This window comes from Oncorhynchus mykiss, chromosome 5, assembly GCF_013265735.2.
Source record: "Oncorhynchus mykiss isolate Arlee chromosome 5, USDA_OmykA_1.1, whole genome shotgun sequence".
In the NCBI taxonomy this organism is placed as follows: domain Eukaryota; kingdom Metazoa; phylum Chordata; class Actinopteri; order Salmoniformes; family Salmonidae; genus Oncorhynchus; species Oncorhynchus mykiss.
This window is the reverse complement of record NC_048569.1, coordinates 12,573,704-12,595,915: the sequence shown is the minus strand read 5'-3', so window position 1 is coordinate 12,595,915 and position 22,212 is coordinate 12,573,704. Positions and strand designations below refer to the sequence as shown.

The window sequence follows — 22,212 nt, the reverse complement described above, 5'->3', positions numbered from 1 at the left end:
TAGCTCCCATGCAAATTTCAAGTATTTCTAAACTAATATCTGACTAACTCGGAAATATGAAGTTTCAGCAAGAAAGTTAACTGGCTAGCGCATCATGCTTTTTGACATTATGTTAGCTAGCTATCCCCAGTTGCTTGCTGCATTCTCCCTGGTGCACTTGTTCGTTCGTAACATGAGCTGGCTGCTCATTCTAAATAGAATTTGAAAAAAAGTTAGGCAGTTAGTTAGTTAGTTAGGCAAGTCAGTTAAGAACAAATTCTTATTTACAATGACAGCCTACCCTGGCCAAACCCAGATGATGCTGGGCCAATTGTGTGCCGCCCTATGGGACTCACAATCACGGCCATATGTGATACAATCTGGATTCGAACCAGGGACTGTAGTGACATCTCTTGCACTGAGATGCAGTGCCTTAGACCGCTGCGCCACTCGGGAGCCCAAAATATTTGTATTTATTATGGATCCCCATTATCTCTTCCTGGGGTCCAGCAAAATTAAGGCAGTTTATACAATTTTAAAACATTGCAGTACATATCAGTAAAATCTACTCTGTATAATCATATAAATATAATCTAATCTGTTCAAAACAGTGAAAGCATACGCAGGCCAGCATCCCGGAATCGTGCATTCACTGTTGACATTGACTGGTGTTTTGCGGGTACTATTTAATGAAGCTGCCAGTTGAGAACTTGTGAACTTGTCTGTTTCTCAAACTAGACACTCTAACGTACTTGTCCCCTTGCTCAGTTGTGCACCGGGGCCACCCACTCCTCGTTCTATTCTGGTTATAGCCAGTTTGCGCTGTTCTGTGAAAGGAGTATTACACCGCGTTGTACGAGATCTCCAGTTTCTTGGCAATTTCTCGCATGGAATAGCCTTAATTTATCAGAACAAGAATAGACTGATGAGTTTCAGAAGAAAGGTCTTTGTTCCTGGCCATTTTGAGCCTGTAATCGAACCCAGAAATGCTGAAGGCCAGTTTTATTGCTTCTTTAATCAGGACAACAGTTTTCAGCTGTGCTAACATAATTGCAAAGGGGTTTTCTAATGATCAATTAGCCTTTTAAAATTATAAACTTGGATTAGCTAACACAACGTGCCATTGTACGCCTATGTAGATATGCCATTAAAATTCAGCCTTTTCCAGCTACAATAGTCATTTACAACATTAACAATGTCTACACTGTATTTCTAATCAATTTAATGTTATTTTAATGGACAAAAAATTGCTTTAATTTCAAAAACAAGGACATTTCTAAGTGACCCCAAACTTTTGAACGCTAGTGTATATCTAATGAGTTTTTAATGGCCTTCATATTGTCCAACTGTTAGCAAGCAATTCTGAATCTTAAAGCTATATATAATGATAACAGACATTGAAAAAGATTCCAAAATAGTTTTAAAAACTCCAACAAAAACCTTCCACAAATTGAAAAAGTCAACAATAAAAAGCCAATACTAAGCGGTAATGAAATCGACAAGGATGTCCATTCACTGCTTACAGCCTTTAGAAAAGTGCAGAAGTTTAGAAAATCAAAAGTTTTTCTGAGCTTTTTCCGACACACATCATTACATGGCGGCACACGCCTCCCCTTTCATGTCAAACTGCCAATTAATGACTTTGAAGTGGGTCCTTTCAGGCGGCCATGTTGTTTGGCCATGTTGTTGTGTGGACCGGGAGGGGGCCGCAGTGAAAAGGCCCCATTCTCTCTGACGGAGGTAATGCTGTTTTCAGAGCCCCGGAACATCAGCCACTTAAACACCTGCTCCCAGCACAGCGTCCCCCCTACTCCTCTTCCTCGCCTCCCTCCCCCTCCCTCCCTCGTTCTCTCCCTCGTTCTCTCTCTCCCTCCAGTTCACACAGACACAATTACAGAGTGATAAAGGACACTCTCTTCTTAATTGCCTACTGAGTCACTCTCTCTCTTTCCCTCTCTCTCTCGCTCACTCTTTCAGGTACAATATTTGAAGGTTGGCTCAAAGAGAAATATGTTTCTCTTTTTTTTCTTCTCACCCAGGTTCTTCTACCTTTTAATTTTGTGTCTTTCTAAAAGGGCCCCATCTGTGCCGATTCTTGTCAATGCACTTGTGTCGTGTGTTTGTTTTGGAGGGAGGTATGCAATATGTTGTATTTTACCTTATTTTCACACACACATATGCACACACAAACACATATGTACGGCACAACACACTACTAGACATGAGTCTGGGCTCACCTTTTGTTTGGGAAGCCAATGTTCCCAGAGGTCCACAGTGTTTTGGGGAAGATTTATTTCCTGTCTGACACCTGACAATTTACTGTTAAAACGAGAGGCCACGTGGTTCTTTAATTTAAAGACCCTTGCTCCCTTCGGTCTCAACGTAGACTTTGATCTGATGCCATTCTTGTGATTGTTGTGATGTTTCTTTCATTGTAAATGTTTGTAAGTCTATGTAGCCACATTGTATCTAATATCTTATGTATTATTATTATTATGTTATTCATGCTTTTTTAAAATGTTTTATATGTTCTATTTATATCTATTTATATCTGTAAATCCACCAATTAAATAAAGCCACAGCCGGCCATAAGTACAGACACCTGTGTGTGTCCTTTCAAATGATATAAACTAGTGACCTGCAGTGTTAGTCATTATACCCTCATGAAGACAGCTTGTCTGTTGAAACATTGGCTATTAAATTATTGCATCTGAGCTCCAAGAGTGTGAGGCTCTCCTTTTCTTTCCAAGACAATGCTACAACAATGCTACACAGAAAAACAAAAAGAGGACAAAGTAGCAGATAGCCGTGAAATTAAGCATCACGCTTCCATCTTTTCAATCCAGAGTACTTTTCAGACAACCCCTATGCAGTACACATAAAGCCAGATTTCTGTTGTACCAGTACTTTTTTAGATGGGAATGTTTGCTATGAACAAGAGAACCAATTAAAAAATTAGAACATTTTACAAACTCTTCTATGAGTGTTGTGATTCTGCATGGGTACTCAAATCTATTACATGACCTTATGGTTTTTGGCAACTCACCACAGATTTTCTTTTCAATGTGCCTTTCACTGTGTCTACATTGTGACCAGATTTCCTGGTCCCTCCGTGTACACACATTTTTTGACACAAGTCAATGGTGCCACTTGTCAGTGATTTTAAGAGTGCAGTATAATGATGATTTAAATGGTTTCACATTGTCCAGATTCGTCTACACAAGTCCCAGGCTACCTCCAGAAGTGGTCAGGAAAATCTGATCACAATCAGATCACAATGCGTCTTTTAATCTGAGCACAAATTAATGTGGACAAGATCAGGACAAAGGACGCAAGTTAGAACCAAAGCTGCATTTAGTATGTTTTTACGTTCTGGAACGTCCAATTGAATGGAAACGGTGCTGTACTGATCAACCCGTTGAAAAATGGGGAAAGATTAGGTTGTGGGCTGGGGAACGCTGTCAGCATGGCCAATGTCCTTTAAATACGTCACTCACTGCTTCAAGCCACACCTCGCCACACCCACCAAATGACAGCACACATACCTCACAGTATTTTCAGAAACGTACAAGAAGGTTTTGGGAAAACATGTCTTCAGTACAAACCGTTCCACAATGTAGCAAACGTTCAAGCAAACTAAACGCACCTCAGGTATAAATGAGGCTGAAGAAACCAATACACAATCCACTTAATCCAAATCAGTTGACATTCTTGCATCCAGTTTTAAATAATTAGCTTTTATTGATTTGAAACAATTACAATTAAGCACAGTCAGAAGGATTAACCAAAATAAACACATCATGTGATTGAATCAAGCTATATAAACAAGTATCAGACAAATGAGGTCACATGATTACATATGTCCAGATCACACAGTGCAAGGCAGTAAATGTCTGCTCCACTTAAAGGAGCAATCAGCAGTTGAAACAATAACAAAGCACTCCATGCCACTGTTTTGGCAAAAAGCTGAGGGAGGGGTTGGAGAAATTGTTACCACTCTCAAATTCATAGACAAAGCTATGGATGCAAGGACTAGCCATCCATGATATGAAAATAAAAGTGTTAACCATGTTTTGAGGCTACGCAGTGTTTGTTTACATTTGTTGGCATAAAGCAAACTTATTTTGGGGGTTTTGATGGGGTATGACAGTGGAACTAAGCTGAAGAGGCATTTATAAGTTACATTCTTCAAGAATCAATGGGTCATATCATGAATGTTTATGTCCGAAAATGGATGTAGCAACTTTAACATAATAGAGGAAAGTTCAGCAAGGGAATATAGAGTGTTGGGCCAGGGGCCAGGGGCCAGCGTCCAGGGGCCAGGGTCCAGCGTCCAGGGGCAAGGCCCAAACAGAAAGCATTTATTGGGGAGTGGGAGTGCAAGTTAGTGAAAGACTGAATTTCAATTCCCAAAACAGTAAAAGCATTGCAGAGGCAACTTTTACTGTGAAAATACACATTCAATATGTAGTTGAGGTGATTGTCTTCTGGTATGGATAAACTGTAAATGGTTATTTTCTATCAGGCAAAGATTAAGTCCATTTTAGTAGAGGTCCTTGCCAAGTCATTAAGGTACTATATTCTAAGAACTTTTACCCACTCAACGGTACAGGTGTGTAAACACACACACATGCACATGCGAGCACACACATGCCATAACTTATACCATTGATATCAAATGTATGTTATGAGTTTCAGGGCTGCATCCAAAACGTTAACCATTCATTAATGGGTACGATTTCATGTCATGTACATTCATTACATACTGTATAGTATATACATTTCTCCAGTTAATTTATCACTTACATTGAGCATGTATCTACAGAGAGAAAGAGAGAGAAAGAAAGAGAGCGAGAGAAAGAGAGAGAGCGAGAGAAAGTGATAAAAATGTTCAGAATGTCTCCAACTACATTCAGTATTCAGTTCCACTTTCAATTTACAGTAGTCAACATCGTATTTGTACATTTCGTGTAGTAGCTGTCTATTCAGAACGATTCTCTCTTCATAGCTTTTCGTCACCTGGATGAGTGTGTGTCATTGTCCTCAGTGTGTGTGTGTGTGTTTGTTTGTGTGCAGCCAGGAAGTGGCGAGGGCGTAGGTGTACTACGCTGCATATCTCTTTCATTACGCGCCTTACAGCAACTCCCTGTCGTGTACCACACAACCACACTATTTACATGTGTACTCATGTGTCCATGCACATCTACATGTGCCCTTTGACCTTTCTGTTGATCTGACTTTATAACCGGGGGTAGCAGGGACCTTGCTGGCAAATGGGAAACTACAGTGCAAGTCACTTCTATTGAGAATTAAATTGCTTTCTCTCTGCCCTCCTCCCATCTCTCTCTCTCTCTCTCTTTCCCTGTCCTCAGCTCTCTACCCTATTCACTAGTGCACTGATACACACCAAGTCTGTGACAGCTATATTTCTATTACAATATCTCCCTGTGGCTTTTACATTTTTCATATTTTTTTTTTAGGAAACACAAAGATCAGAATTCAAAAGCAACCACACGAGAAAATTTGACTTACGAAATGTTTAAAATACAGACTCATCCGAAGTAAAGTAGAAGAAAAAGCATTGGAAACGGAGAATTGTCAGCTTAGAATATAAATATTAGTCTATATAACAGGGGTCTGAATTTGTAAGGCTATGTGAGCACAGTAGTAAGGTTCAGAGAGACTGCTCGTCGTAGACACGCATCGGGAGCGTTTTTTCTTCTCTCTTTAAACAAAATGCTGTCATTGTGGTTGTGTCAACCTAGCTAGTAGCATTAGCATCTATGCAACATTAGCATACAGCTAACTTTAGATGTGGTATTCCTCTTTTAGGATCCCTTCAGGTAGGTTATACCCAGCTGAAATGTATGTCTTTAGTTGTTTAGTGATTGTCATTAGTTAATTAACTGTGATATTACATAATGAGTAAACCAGTATGCATTTTAATTACAAATGAATTAACAAGTAACTAATTAGCATGTCTTTAGCATAAGATCGTTTTTTGGAACTTGATATGGAATTATTCAGAATGAATCAGTTCTCTGTATGCACTGTACATCAATACAGTGCATCTCTGTTCAACAACTCTAGTGCATCATTGCCTGAATATGAACTGCAGATGAATCAGGTCTCTGACAATCGTTTTCCTTGAATGACTCTTAGAATGACTACCTCCTGCACAGTGAATCATCATCTTCAAATGTAAATCCCATTTCAATCTCTGAAGGGTGAGTGAATCAACTCAGTGCATTTCTCTACCACTGAATCACTCTTGGTGGTGAATTGAATTAATCCAGTCCAGGTTTCGGGCATACTGTAGTTAGATCTGAGGTCTGGAATGGCTGAGACCGGGACCTCAGTATTTGGCACTTTGGGGGCAAGAAGGGTGATCTCTCTCTCTCTCTCTCTCTTGCTTCCCTCTGCCTTTCTCACACTTTATCTCTCTAAAATCTCTCTTCCCTCTTATCTCTCTTCCCTCTTGTCAAAAACACTAACACACACACACAAACGTGTGCCCTCCTCAAGCGCACGCCCTCTTGGCGTGCAGCATCTCGATGAGCAGGTTGTTGCAGGGCACCTCTCCGCTCAGGTGCTTGTAGCAGAGGTAGTCCTCGGCCTGTGCCGACAAGGCCTTGAGCTCAGGCAGGCGCATCAGCAGCCGGCTGAACTTGTCCAGGTGCTGGGGGTAAGCACACATGGTGTACTCCAGCAGAGCCCCGTTCACCTGCTCCTGGACGCCCTCCACGAATGCCTGGCTCTCCAGTAGCTTCACATCTGAGGGGAGAAGAGACAGAAAGTAATTTTTTTTACCCTAAACGCACAATTTGTAACTTTAAGTGCTGCTCTTGAACGTGTTTGAAAATGACATATTGTGACTTGAGGTGGCATGTGGAAGCATGACAAACAGTGGCCATCAATCCTTTGATTGAAACCCAGCCATTATCTTAGTGAAAACATGGCTCAAACTGTGCATGTCTGCCTGTCAGTCTTTCTTTGTTTCTGTGCATGTCTGCCTGTCAGTCTTTCTTTGTTTCTGTGCATGTCTGCCTGTCAGTCTTTCTTTGTTTCTGTGCATGCTCGAGAGTATCTCAAGCATTTCCATGACGATGTGCACCCAGCACAAGGATATGTTGTATTATAGAGATACTAGCTAACATAAGTCTGTTTACGTGGGCTGTTATGTATAGAAGCACACACGAGCATAGCTCCAGCACTAGCTTGGCTTAGAGAGGGACAACAGCTTGTCGTCTTCCCAGATGAGGCTCCTTTCCTGGGGTTCAGCATGAGAGCACCTTGGGGGGAGCCCCTCACAATTGAATCAAACGTTGTCGATAATATTTTCAATACGGCTCAAAGGTGAAGCAAAAATTGCCCCTACAAATATTACCGAATTGTCTGAGGAAGAAAGAGATGAACGAATGACGACACACAGAGAGAGATGAGAGTGAGCGAGCGAGGGAGATGGAGAGAGAGAGAGGGAGGCAGAAAACAGACATAAGCCACTCAGAACCCACACAAAGATCCACACTCTGCGCAAACGCCGGGGCCCTCTCAAGCACTCTTATTATTAAAAGCAGCTTTTGTTCACGGTGGGCTAGCTCTAAATTGCTACCGCTTAGGGGAATGTAGATGATAAAAGGCCATTTTCCCATCTACCGAGCACAGCGGATTCTGGCCTAGTGTCTGTCTGGAGAAAAACCGATGTGGGGGTCAATCCATTAAGCCTTCTTTGAGCGTGGTGCGCAACAAGGGCGACGCTCGTTGCCTTTGTAAACATAGCCTATTCAGAGCAGCCTAATTCGAATTAAGCCCATAACCTGTGCAAAGCGCCACTCCATTGAGACGAATCATTTAGCCTCTTAGAGCCATAAAGGGGACAAACTGCCAATATGCTCAAATCCCCCAAATATATACCGACATATTAGCGCGCCATCCTTCTTTTGACAAATGAATTGCTTTGGATCAAACTCAAATCGAAGGAATTGCCAGTTATGTTTCAAAATGTGATAAATGAGGTGAGGTTGAGAAGCCGTTGTGGGGCATTTAATTTACAACACCAATTACTTTAATTTAAGCACATGACCATTTGATTTCACTAATTCAATGTCATTTAATCACATGATTTCACTAATTATCCAACAGTGCTCATTAAAAACATCTGTAACTCAATTACACCTAACAATTATACCAAATGAGAGAACAAAAAAATATTGTATGAATTTCACATTTAATAGACCCTTTTCCAGTACACGACACACTGACGTCACGCACAGATGTCCACGACTCTTGGCGGCAATAAGAAAGCCATCACCATCTGCACCCATTCAACATAGCCTAGATTTACGGTTTTATTACTTCTAAACAAAATAAAAATATTTACACTCTCATACGCTTACAATGATATTTTGATTCTTGCTTTAACAGTTGTTAAGATTATATTTGGTTGTGATCTTTGCAAAATAACTATTTTGGATGCAGCAGTTGGTAGCTAGAATGCTAACGCTCATTGATATAGTCTGTAGCAAAAGCTAGCCAAAGAGCCATTTTACTGGTTGAAATATAAGCTCTTTTTTAAGTGTAATGCAGTTGATATGCGAAGAGGACTAGCATCATATTAAGCTGGACTTTCATACGAGCCTTAAAATCCCATTATAATCCAAAAGTAGTATGAAATGCACTCATAAGCAACATGTAAATACAGGCTTTTTTTGCTTGCGTTCTGTAAGAACTCGTTCGTGTTCTGCCACCCTCCTGCGGCAATGTTTGCAAACACAGAAAAGGGTCTATATGACTGTGCCAAGAGACATACAGTAAACAAGAGCCACCATGGGAATCCCAGAGAATTGCTTATTATTGTTTCAAAGTGTATTGAAACTTTGTGAAGATGCACTTTAAACCAGGTTGGACTTGACATTCCTTATTGGTCCACGGATGGCGAATATTGAGTTAATATGTCTTCAGAAAGTATTCACACCTCTGGACTTTTCCCACATTTTGTTGTGTTACAGCCTGAATTTGAAATGGATTGAGATTTTTTGTCACTGGCTTACACGACACCCCAGAATGTCAAAGTGGAATTGTGCTATTATAATAGTTTATTTAGTTCATTAAAAATGAAAAGCTGAAATGTCTTGGGTCAATAAATATTCAATCCCTTTGTTATGGCTAAATAAGTTCAGGGGTCAAAATGTGCTTAACAAGAGACATAAATTGCATGGACTCTGTGTGCAATAATAGTGTTTAACATGATTTATGAATGACTATCTCATCGCTGTACCCCAAACATACAATTATCTGTAAGGTCCCTCAGTAGAGCAGAGGATTTCAAACACAGATTCAACCACAAAGAACATGGAGGTTTTTCCAATGACTCGCAAAGGGCACCTATTTGTAGATGGGTCAAAATTTTAAAAAGGAAGGCATTGAATATCCGTTTGATAATGAGTAAGGTATTAATTATACTTTGGATGGTGTATCAAAACACCCAGTCAATACAAAGATACAGGCGTCCTTCTTAACTCAGTTGCCAGAGAAAAAGGAAAACGCTCAGGGATTTCACCACGAGGCCAATGTTGACTTTAAAACAGTTACAAAGTTTAATGTCTCTAATAGCAGAAAACAGGGTGGATCATCAACATTGTTATTAATCAACAATTACTCACCTAAATGACAGAGTGAAAAGAAGGAAGCCTGTACAGAATAAAGAATATTCCAAAACATGCATCCTGTTTGCAACAAGTCACTAAATTAATACTGCAAAAAAATGTGGCAAAGCAATTCACTTTTTGTCCTGAATATAGTGTTCTGTTTGGGGTAAATCCAATACAACACATAACTGAGTACGACTCTCCATATTTTCAAGCATAGTGGTGGCTGCAACATGTTGTGGGTATGCTTGTAATTGTTCAGGTCTGGGGAGGTTTTCAGGATAAAAAAAATACACGGAATGGAGCTAAGCACAGGCAAAATCCAAGAAGAAAACCTGGTTTAGTCTGCTTTCCACCAGCCACTGGGAGATGAATTCACCTTTCAGCAGGACAATTAACTAAAACGCAAAGCAAAATCTACACTGGAGTTGCTTACCAAGAACACAATAAATGTTCCTGAGTGGCTGAGTTACAGTTTTGACTTAAATATACTTGAAAATCTATGGCAAGACCTGAAAATGGTTGCATAGCAATTATCAACAACCAATTTGACACAGCTTGAAATTTTTTTTTTAAGAATAATGGGCAAATATTGCAATCCAGGTGTGGAAAGCTCTTAGAGACCTACCCAGAAAGGGGTGTGAATGAGTTATTTCTGTATTTCTTTTTTAATAAATATATATGGAGAATGGTTCATGCTATCCACGTTCCTTGGGACTTCCCAACACTGACGTTACCCCATTGAAGATTACATTTAAAATGGTTAAGGTAAGGGTTAAGGTTAGGTTTTAGAGTTGGGATGTCCCAAGGATCCCCGATAGCACTAACCTATGGAGAACCCATGGCTGATCTCCCACTCGCAGGGGTCGAAGAGGACAAGGAACTTAATGGCGATTGGTCCACAGACCTTAATATAAAGTTAACATTTTCAACCATATTTTCAACCCTTAATTAGGAGAGAATTATTTGTTATGGGGATATCCAGCTCCCCATGGTGGTCCCCTGTACATGCAATTGAATCTCCCACTCACCGGGGTTGAAGAGGATGAGGAACTTGAAGCAGGCAATTTCTCTGCGGTCCGCCTGTAGGGTCTGTAGTTTCTCAACTAGCTCCTGTCCTCTCTGCACCAGGCTTGTGAGAGTGGCTCCTGCCTGGGACGCTATGGACGCCAGCTCCACCTAGACCACAACATACAAATGCATGAGTTTCAACATAGGAACTTTCCTCAGTTTGTTTTAGCTCTGGTCTCATTAAAGGTACTCAGTGATATGCGTTTACCATGGGGAGAAGTGTGACTGACTTCCAACTTCTGTGCGTGCATGTGTGATGATGATGCTTGGTGATCATTGCACTCACCTCCTGCCCTGTGACCAGTAGCACGCTGCCCTCCTTGCCGTGTTGGACTTGCCTGGAGATGAAGTCCAACACCAGCAGCTCGCTCCAGCAGTTGTGAAGCAGCTTCATCTGATCTCCTACCTGATAGAAGACAGAAGGAATCCATTCAAACACACATATTTGGGGTGTGTTCCAAATACACAGATTCCCATGCTTTTGAATCCCCATGGCTTTGCTACATAACAAGGTAACAGACTTAAAATGGTTTGGTTAAAATGACAACACCCAGGGTAAGTAAAAACATTTGCTAAACTAAAGTGAACCATCCCTTTAACTATAAATGAACTTAATGTGGTTAACCAGAATTAGTAGTAATGCACCATTACAGATAGAAAGAAGCAAACAGTTGTAATGAAAGTCCATGGCCAGACTGATGTTGTGAAGTGAAAATTCAGATTAGTTCCCAGGCTACATAAAATGGTTAACCAAACAATGGTGGGTGCATTCACAGTAAACATGGGGGCAGTGTCACTTTATAAAATACAATGTATACAGTACAATCCAGAAAACCTTTCTGATATGACAAAAGATTATTGTAGTCTGCTTTTTGTGGCATAGTCAAGCTATGGATTATGAATTATCCATTATCTGTTATCCACTATCCATTTCCTGTGTAGAAGTTGCATTTTGGGTAAATATCACAAACAACTACAAACCCACTGTAAAGACAAAATCAATATTCATTGCAATACAGCTTAACAACCAGCCTATCTCATCACATGACGTGAGTGCGAGCATGCTTGTTTGACAAACGTCGACATTCTTTGAATATCAGTTGTCAACCATTTTATGGAAATTCACAAACCAGGGACAAAAGCATGTCAACATCACCAAAGATACCTAGATATAGTATATGAACAGAGACCCATCAAGACATGGCCCCATTTAGTCTGGATTTTCTGTTGCCATGGCAAATGGATGCTATTAACCACCAAGTCGAGCTCTGTCACCACGAGGTCAGTTTTTCATTTATTTGCTGTAGCACAGCGAGTTCTTTAACACAAATACCAGACCGGATTCAATACACACTTCAGGAATTGCACAACAAACCATTGACACACAGCTATGTGAATGCAACAGAATATGTTGGGGTTTTTCATTGGGAATACAGTGCACACCATAAAGACTGTGCCATCCTACTGCTATTCCCCCATCTGCACCTATTGAAAATGTCAAGTACCTCAGAATTTTGATGGATTTTCTTTCTTCTCTCTCCATCTCCCAGCTCTCACTCGCCCATGGGTGAGTCCGTGAACTATTTCTAACAGTCAATGGTGAATACCACTCTAGCATTTAATATGAAGTGTATACTGCCTATTGTACAACCATTGAGGTGCCGGTTTAGGTAAAATTATTGTGAGTGTGGAAAAAAAGATAGTCTGAATTCATGAAAGTGATTATTTTGTACTATTAACCAACATACTGAACAACATGTTTTATATTTTTGTCTTGATACACAGCTAAACTAGAGCAGCTGTTTTGAGTGCACATAGTGCAATGCTAATGTCCACCTGGCTCATTCTATTGCTATAGCATGCCATGCTAGCAAGTCATTACACCTGGTAAATGAGGTAGAAGTTCCTTCCGGAAGCCATTCTACTGTGAGGGGATTGACACACACCTGTCCAACACAGACGTAGACACAAAGACCTGGAAACTACCCATCAACACGTGGTGAAGAGAGTCAATAAGCTAATGTATGCCACATCCACCATCCCACACAAACACACACATACCACACAGCCCAGCTTAGTACTGGCATGAAAAACACATGGTAACCCATCTCCAGATATTGCTATTTGTTACCAGCATAGCACCAGCGTACCGGCGTAGCACCAGCATAGCACCAGCGTACCAGCATAGCACCAGCGTACTGGCGTAGCACCAGCGTACCAGCATAGCACCAGCGTACCGGCGTAGCACCAGCGTACCGGCGTAGCACCAGCGTACCGGCGTAGCACCAGCGTACCGGCGTAGCACCAGCGTACCAGCATAGCACCAGCGTACCAGCATAGCACCAGCGTACCAGCATAGCACCAGCGTACCGGCGTAGCACCAGCATAGCACTGTTGAATAAATTCTCATGCACACTAATAATTCTATATTAAACTGATTATGGGAGCAGGGTAAGTATGGCATTAGTCATGTAAACACCTTACTCTGATTATCTTAATGGTCGTTAAGGTCTTAATCGAAGTAAGCATACGTCGACTAAAACACCTAGATTTTTTAGCAATATTTTGATTTATTAGGACATGTAAACAGCAGTGTATTTGTTCTAGCATGAGCAGCGCGAGCCTCTCGCTTTAGTGAAGTGAGTTCGGAAAATGGAAAGGTATGCATCTTAGAAATAGTTTTCACATTTAAACTCTATATGTCTGAACTCAGATTCAAATAGGCTTCATATTTATAATACTATTATAATATGGTTAAATATGAATATAATAATATGTGGTAGAACGTTTATTTTGATTGGCATTTTTGGCACTTCAAAGTCCTATCAGGTAGCCTGATTTCAAATGTGTCCACGTAAACAGGATTATTCTGGAAATGTTTCTTATTGCAAAACATGTAAATGTTTAAATCAAATTATTATATTAATCTTACTATCCACAATAATCATAGTAAAATGGGGCGGCAGGTAGCCTAGTGGTTAGAGTGTTGGACTAGTAACCGGAAGGTTGCAAGATCTAATCCCAGAGCTGACAAGGTAAACATCTGTGGCTCTGCCCCTGAACAAGGCAGTTAACCCACTAAGCCGTCGTCGAAAATAAGAATTTGTTCTTAACTGACTTATCTAGTTAAATAAAGGTTTAAAAAATGTGCATGTAAACATACTTATTGACTGGAAGGAAGATCATGTATTTCAATGCATTTTAGTATGATAATTGCAATTTCAATCATTTAAAATATCTCGTTTTGTGTGCGTGCATGTGTAAAGCTACTGGAGCTGTTGCCAGATCATTTTATGTTAATTGCTCTACCATAACCTGCCTCCAACTTCGTTTTAGAGAAGGCGTATTTCTGTCTGTAATGAAGCCCTTTTGTGGGGGAAAACTCATTCAGATTGGCTGGGCCTGGCTCCCCAGTGGGTGGGCCTATGCCTTCCCAGGCCTGCAACCCTGCCCAGTCATGTGAAATCAATAGATTAGGGCCTAATTAATTTATTTAAATTGACTGATTTCCTTATATAAACTGTAACTCAGTAAAATCTTAGAAATTGTTGCATGTTGAATTTATAGTTTTGTTCAGTATATTAAATAGTGATTATGTATTATATAGTATAGTGATTATGTATTATATAGTATAGTGATTATGTATTATATAGTATAGTGAATGGATAACAAATATCACAATTAAAATGATTTATTAGACATATATGATAACAATCAGATAATATGCATATCACACAGCTTATTTAGTAGCTTTCTCTCATCTTAGATCAAACAAACTTTCAGAAGTCTAGCTGTAGACTGATAAGAAGAAGACGCCAATTAATGATCACTTTTAAAAACACTGAAATAGATTTTGTAACGATTTGACTACGCAGAAAGCTGTAAAAATCTCAAATAATACTTGATCTTTTAGAAATACTGTCTATCCCTCCACATGGAAAACCCAAACACATTAACTAAACACTCTGGAGTACACATTCCACTCTTATCTACTGCAAGGAATGCCTTCAGTACCGGCAAAAATAACTGGGGACTTCTTGGCAAATAGTCCTGTTATTCATAGTCAACTGGTTTTATGTCTTACTGCTCCTCCTACAGAAAGTGAAAGTTGACTTTGGCTCGTAGGTTCTTGTGGTGAAGCTTTTCACATTACATGAAGGTAGTTTGTGCTACACCTCTTATTTAGTGTTATTTACTCTGTATATACTGTATCTACTATATGATACAGGACAACAAAGGCAAAGGGTATTGCATATAAATTAATCTAAAACAATGTAATGTGTTATAAATTGAATACAGTAATATAATTGCTATTGTCTGCTTCAGCCGTGAAAGGAAAGCCATACCATACCAAAATGTTTAACTGACCTTAAGAACAATAAGCCACACTAAACTGTTAACTATTCAAGTATTAATAAACACCCAGACCCTGAAAAATAAAACATTTCATCCATCAGCCTTTGTACTGCTCTAAACCTTATCAAACCAAACAATGCTTCCATTGTGATGAAAATATTGAGAGTAGGGACATGGTATTGCTTTATACAGCACTTTAAGAGGGTCCATTTCCTTTACATCAGCATAAAACTCAAGTGTTTTATTTTAGGAGAGATGAACGCCGACCTCGACCTAACCAGGTTAAATCACTGCAAGTACGCTATTACCATTCATCACTATCACACACACACACACACACACACACACACACACACACACTCCCACACACTGGCACTCACACACACACAAATAAAATATCCTCCCTAACTCACTCTAAATTAGTTCAGTCAACATCACCGTGAACCTTGGGAGAAGGATAACAAGCAGATTGAGGCATAATTCAATCATTTGAAATAAAATGCTGCTTTATAAAAGATCTCTCAAAGATCTCTTCTCCTGACAACACTGTTCCATTCTGCCTCTCAGGATGGCCAAGAAGGGTCGACTTCATAAAATCTCTTCCAGATAGGAATGGATGAAGGTCAGACTGAAATGAATAGCGTTGGGTGACATACGGAACCACAGTGAAGAGATTGCCCTTTCCTGGCTCCTCTCCTCAATGTGTGAACCGAATGGCAGCGATGTGCGCCCACACAGTCCCTGCTGCAACTAGCATGCACCCGGTGCTCAAGTAGCTACAACGTGTCAGAGCATCTGTTTGTTCACCGCTGATAGTCGGTAGCCCGAGTCACGCCTGACCAGAATGGGTCTTGAGGAGAGCATTGCGGGAGGGCAGCGGTTGAAGCTAAGTCAATTAGCCATTCACCTCATGGTAGCATTACACAGAGCGAAAATCGATGGATTAGCCAGTTAGCTTGAATAAACACTCACAAATAGTGTGCTACAATTCAATGGTGTGTAAAGAATTCTAAAGTGGGATATGACTTATTAAGGTCAATTATAGCATGCCCATTATGAGGTTGTGTGGAGTTATTTCAGAATATATAGTAAAGTTCAGACCTCTCTCATAATGTCACTACTCTAGGTCACCATAGTGACATACACTACCATTCAAAAGTTTGGGGTCACTTAGAAATGTCCTTGTTTTTGAAAGAAATTCAATTTTTTGTCCATTAAAATAACATCAAATTGATCAGCAATACAGTGTAGACATTGTTAATGTTGTAAATGACTATTGTAGCTGGAAACAGCATATTATGGAATATCTACATAGGCGTACAGAGGCCCATTATCAGCAACCATCACTCCTGTGTTCCAATGACACGTTGTGTTAGCTAATTCAAGTTCATCATTTTAAAAGGCTAATTGATCATTAGAAAACCCTTTTGCAATTATGTTAGCACAGCTGAAAACTGTTGTCTGATTAAAGAAGCATTAAAACTGTCCTTCTTTAGACTAGTTGAGTATCTGGAGCATCAGCATTTTGTGGGTTCGATTACAGGCCCAAAATGTCCAGAAACAAAGATCTTTCTTCAGAAACTCGTCAGTCTATTCTTGTTCTGAGAAATTAAGGCTATTCCATTCGAAAGATTGCCAAGAAACTGAAGATCTCGTACAACGCTGTGTACTACTCCCTTCACAGAACAGCGCAAACTGGCTCTGACCAGAATAGACAGAGGAGTGGGAGGCCCCGGTGCACAACTGAGCAAGAGGACAAGTACATTACAGTGTCTCGTTTGAGAAACAGACACCTCACAAGTACTCAACTGGCAGCTTCATTAAATAGTACCTGCAAAACACCAGCGTCAATGTCAACAGTGAAGAGGTGACTCCGGGATACTGGCCTTCTAGGTAGTTGCAAAGAAAAAGACGTCTCTCAGACCGGCCAATAAAAATAAAAGATTAAGATGGACAAAAGAACACAGACACTGGACAGAGGAACTCTGCCTAGAAGGCCAGTCTAAAAGTATTTGGTTTCAAAAGTCCAATTTCATATATTGTGCAAACTTCATAATTTTCTTGTTATTTTAAATTACAGATAGCCAGGGGCGTGCTCCAACACTCAGACATCATTTACATGTGTGTTTAGAGCCCGCCAGAACAGAGGTAGTAGGGATGATCAGGGATGTTCTCTTAGTATGTGCGTGAATTGGACCATTTTCCTGTCCTGCTAGGCATCGAAAATGTAACGAGTACTTTTGGGTGTCAAGGAAAATGTATGGAGTAAAAGGTTTTTTAAAAATATTTAGGAATGTAGTGAAGTAAGTGTTGTCAAAAATATAAATAGTAATGTGCAGATAACCCAAAAACTACTTAAGTAGTACTTTAAAGTATTTTTACACCACTGCATATAACTAATATGTCAATGGTACAATGGTACAATGGTTAAAATGGTTAAAAGTCACTATTTTTTTACATGTTCATTGGAGACCGTGTTACACAGTTACATGTAGGTGGCTACTGTAATGCTAAGGCTAACTTGTTGATGCTGCTTGGTGGAATACCCCCTGGGCTGTGTGTGTTGAAAAAAAAGCCATCACTCTGCTCTCTCAATTGTCATGGATACGGATGTGCTTCCTTGATTCCACCTGTCATCGTCTTTTCATCATGGTGGACACTTCTGCAGTAGGAAGTCCCAAATAAACAGCAGAATAATGTGTGAGAGATGTGTGCATGGCTGTCCATGCGTAAAATGGTAAATGTTGACAGTGTATGTGTGTGTATGTGTGTGTATGTGCAAATGTGGGTGCGCTTGTGTGTATCCCAATGTTATTGCATTGGCGATTTCCACTCAGTTCAGGAATCGGTTATCATTTTCATTGTTGAGTTTTTCCCAATTCATCACTTGAATTTCAATTCACATCCTGATATAGGGAACTCAACACAATAAACAAAAAACTGATACAATAACATATGTCATATGCCTTGGGAAAATATAACATTATGTATCCTCCATGTTGTGATTCTCACAGGCCCCACTCAGGCAAATAATAAATATTAGACTACGGGGTCCGCAATATTTTAAACCTTTAAACCAGAAAGGGCTTTTGTCAGCCTTAACTGTACAAAAGGTCTTACCTGTAAGCCTGACGAAGACCTTTGTGGTTGAAACAATGCTAATAAAACGTCAGGAGCATCAAACCAGTGGGAAGGTTTTTTGTCTTATTTTCACGTCATTTTGTACCCTGTGGAGGTTTGTTGGATGTGTACAGCACTTTTGAACTAATAGATTCTTTTTTCCTGAAAAAAGTATAAGGACAGCATATCATCTACAGTCTAAACCATCTCTGAGAAATGTGGAGGTTTCCAAATGATTAACAACTTTGCTTGGTATGACAACAAACGATTGACTCTTGGTTCCCTACCTTGAGCTCCTTGAAGAAGATGCAGCTTCGGGCCCACTCCACGATGGAGAAGAGCGTCTGGTCAGCCATGTGACACATTAGGCTGAAGGGGCTGAGTCTCTCCTGACCCTTGCCCCCCTGGCCACTCTGCTCCTGCTGAAGGTGAGCAGCGATCTTACTCTGCACCTGCAGCTCGTCCGGGTCACATCGCAGAAACTCCAGCACCAGCTGAGGCACCCCGGGGACCTGCGGAGAGCCCGGTCCAGAGTATACCTGCTCCGGGTAGGTGTAGCTGCCCACTACCGAGTCTGGGGAGCTTGTGTAGTGGTCCGGGTACTCTGACTTGATCGCCCTGCTGGGGAAGGAGGCGTACTGGTACTGGGGGGGTAAGGGTGCATGGGGGGGGAGTCCAGGCATAGCCATGCCCAGTGAGGGGGGTCCGTAGAGGCTGCGGTCGTAGTCTGTGGGGGCGATGGGGGTCGTGGTGGTGTGGAGGATGCCCTTGGGGAGCGGGTGGAGGCCCGGGAGACTGCCGGTGAAGGTGTAGTCTGTCTGAGTGTCAGGGGACAGCATCGGAGGGGTGGTCTCCATCTTGAGGCCAGTGGCTCGAATCAATGCTTTCTTCTGCTGCTTGAGGGCTCGGTCGCGCTTGTACATGGGGCCAAACTTATTCCGGCCTCCTCGCATGCGATCGGCTCGGACAGCTGATGGAATGAGAGCAAGATCGAACGCCATTACTGTTATTCCACTCATTACTAGCATTCACTATGCAGAGGTTTATGTTCCTGTGTGAGAGTTCTTGGTGTAGCAAGCAAAATGTGAACCAAAAATACACTAATAGAGCAATCCTTTTGTAGATTGAATGTATATATTTGAAGATATGGATTAAATCCATTGTAAAGTACATTTAATTTCCAGGGATAAACAAAAATGTTAGTTCTCATTTTGTTATTATTCTGAATCCCAAAATAACTTTAAAGTGCATTTACAGAGCTTGCATTCAAGCTTGTTGTTTCATAATGATTTACTGACATATGAAGAATAACCTCACCCAAAGCTCTTCTAATTATTCAGTCATATTGGAAAACGTACTCTTCATACACGTTTTATCAAAGGCTACTGAAATAGTTTACCCGGAGGTAGATTTAAAACATATATTATAATTCCATAGCTAATATGCCAATGTTGATACAGCAATTAAAACCCAAACATTGGCAAAAATATATATGCAACAACTGACAAACTATACTTATAATATAGCTCATTTTTCTTACGTTTCATTAATTAGAGACGAATATTTAACGAAACCTATTTGATAATAAGCCTACCAACAGACAGACTATAATGCAGCCTATTGAAGCCTACTGTTGTAAAATATATCACCAACACAAAGAGATAGATATGCAATTTCATCAGATATCAAATCTGATTTATAGCCCCCAAAAAATATACAACAAGTAGACGTTTAAATATATGAATTTTAAAATCTGACTGCATGCCATGTTAAACTAAAATATGAACTAAATGAATCAAATAAAAAGGATCTTACCTTCTAATCGCATTCCAACATTCAGGCATTTCTGAAACCGACAAAATGGACACCGTTTCCTCTGAGTTTTGTCAATTTTACAATCCTGGTTTTCTGCACATGTATACCTCTTATTATTTTGAACCGTTCTTTTGAAGAAACCCTGTGTGAGAGAGAGTTCATATAGACACGCCTATTAACAAAATAGCCAAGTTAAGATCATCATCAATGCTGCAATAAAATTAATACAAAAACGAAAATAATATTAATACATTTGAATTAATAAAAACGATAACGAATTTCTTGAGAGATATCATCTTGACGTAAATAAAAAAGACTTGTATAAAAATAAATGATTGCGTCTTTTGCAGCCTACCTTACAGCTTTCACACGTCAGTAGTCCATAGTGGTATCCCGACACCTTATCGCCACAAACAGGACATAGCTCTTCCAAATCGACATCATAAGTGTACTCCATTCCGGTCAACGGAACACCTGGGAATGCACATGCCGGTGAGCAACAGGTAGTTTACAAATAAATCACTGTATTTAAAAAAATATATAAACTTTATCTGTATCACCAGTATTCTGTCTTATATGTAGGCCTATCAATTGTGTGTATTTCCACTAATAGGCCTAAATATTGGAAACATTGTCATATTTCATAACAATTAACGGCATTTCTTTGCTTGTATTTTGGATGTGAGTAGCCTATGTGCATAAACAAAATTATCGGCAAACATGTAGCCTGTCCTATTTCAGGAGAAAAGGCTAATTAAAACCTGATTACAATCTTTAATAAATCAAAGCGCATGTATGCATATTCGATAGCAATCTAATATTGTAAGAATGATTTTGTATCCCCAATAATCTGATCCATCAGATTTTGACCCTAGGCCTACGAAATTATGCACCGAAATTACGCACATGTAGCAAAGCTACATCATTTATGAACATGCATATTTTCAAATGAGCATCAAAACAAATACTTTACCAGCATTTACATAATTATTTTAAATCACCGCACTAAATTCAAAGTTAATTGTTGAATGATGACATTCGGAAAGCCGCAAAAGTAGTCTACGTAAGCAGGCCATACCTGTTGGATCCCCAGCGTTATATTGGCTAGAACGGTAGTATTCGGTGTCCGTTCTCCTCTTGGCTAGAACGGTAATAGGCTATTCAGTGTCAGTTTGGATATGCATCCACGGAGAAACGACTTCGAAACACGCGCTGTGGCTCTAACTTTATGAAATGAATAGGCCCACCCCGCAGGAATGATGATGGAGGAAGGAGCAGTGAGCAGCTCCCTACAATAACTGACTTTGCCTGATCGAGACCTACCATGTGCATGCCCACGGACAGACATACCCTCCTCATATTTACAGATTGTGAGGGTGGATCTGATTGGAAGGCATGTCACGCTGGTGAGGTAAGCGACGGGAGACACCTCCTATCTGCTTGGCTAAAGTAGGTCTATAGAGTGACTGACATGTGGAGGGATGACACTCTATAGATAAGTATTAGTGCCTTAATAAAAAATTATAATGATTTTAGATTATACTTTAATCGTGAGCTAACCAATATCACAAGAACCGTAGGCTACTTATTGATTTTGCCACTAAAATGACTAAAACTAGCATAACCAAAATAGGCCTAATTATATAACGCTATTTGGTAATAGGCCTACTGTCTTTTGTGGCCTCATATTTTGCATGCCAAACCAATAAAATATATACCGTTGTATTACTATCGAATACTATAGGCCTACAATATGAATAAATAATCACTTATCATCCGTCTTTGATTAAATAAAATGTCAAATGTAAATAACAACACGGAACGTATGAAGGGAAGACTATGGGCTGGCAATTCTGACCGCGCACTGAACATAATGGGGGATGAAGCAATGGAGCCAGATCACACCGTGCAGTCCTACCTAACCCATTATTGGAAAAGCGATCCGAAACGGAACCATTATTAAAATGTATTCACCTTGCACATGATTAATAGCTGAAAATACTTACTTGGGAACTTCAGATGGTATATTTACTGATGTTGTTTAGATTTATTCAATAAGCATAATATATGTGCTGCTCAGACATGAACAAAACAAACAAAGCAGCAACTTTTGGGTTAGAGTTGGATTAAAAATGAGCAAGCGCTCAAGACTCGATAACTACGTTTCTCCTGCTTCTCGGGTTCAGCGTGGATACGTTTTGATTGGACTCTGTGCTCATGTGAC

General features: G+C 40.1%; 1 protein-coding gene across 1 annotated transcript; it reads right to left on the bottom strand.

Annotated features, from left to right (window-relative positions):
• Nucleotides 1-3,698: 3,698 nt before the first annotated feature.
• On the bottom strand, nucleotides 3,699-21,337 carry nr5a1b (nuclear receptor subfamily 5, group A, member 1b). The gene is made up of 7 exons (XM_036976809.1): nucleotides 21,067-21,337; nucleotides 20,344-20,462; nucleotides 19,989-20,130; nucleotides 18,461-19,143; nucleotides 10,984-11,103; nucleotides 10,658-10,805; nucleotides 3,699-6,753 (listed from the first exon to the last, which is right to left on the bottom strand). Exons 2-7 carry the CDS (start codon nucleotides 20,443-20,445, stop codon nucleotides 6,500-6,502), a joined length of 1,449 nt encoding a protein of 482 aa, XP_036832704.1. The 5' UTR covers nucleotides 20,446-20,462; nucleotides 21,067-21,337; the 3' UTR covers nucleotides 3,699-6,499.
• Between the last annotated feature and the right edge of the window lie 875 nt (nucleotides 21,338-22,212).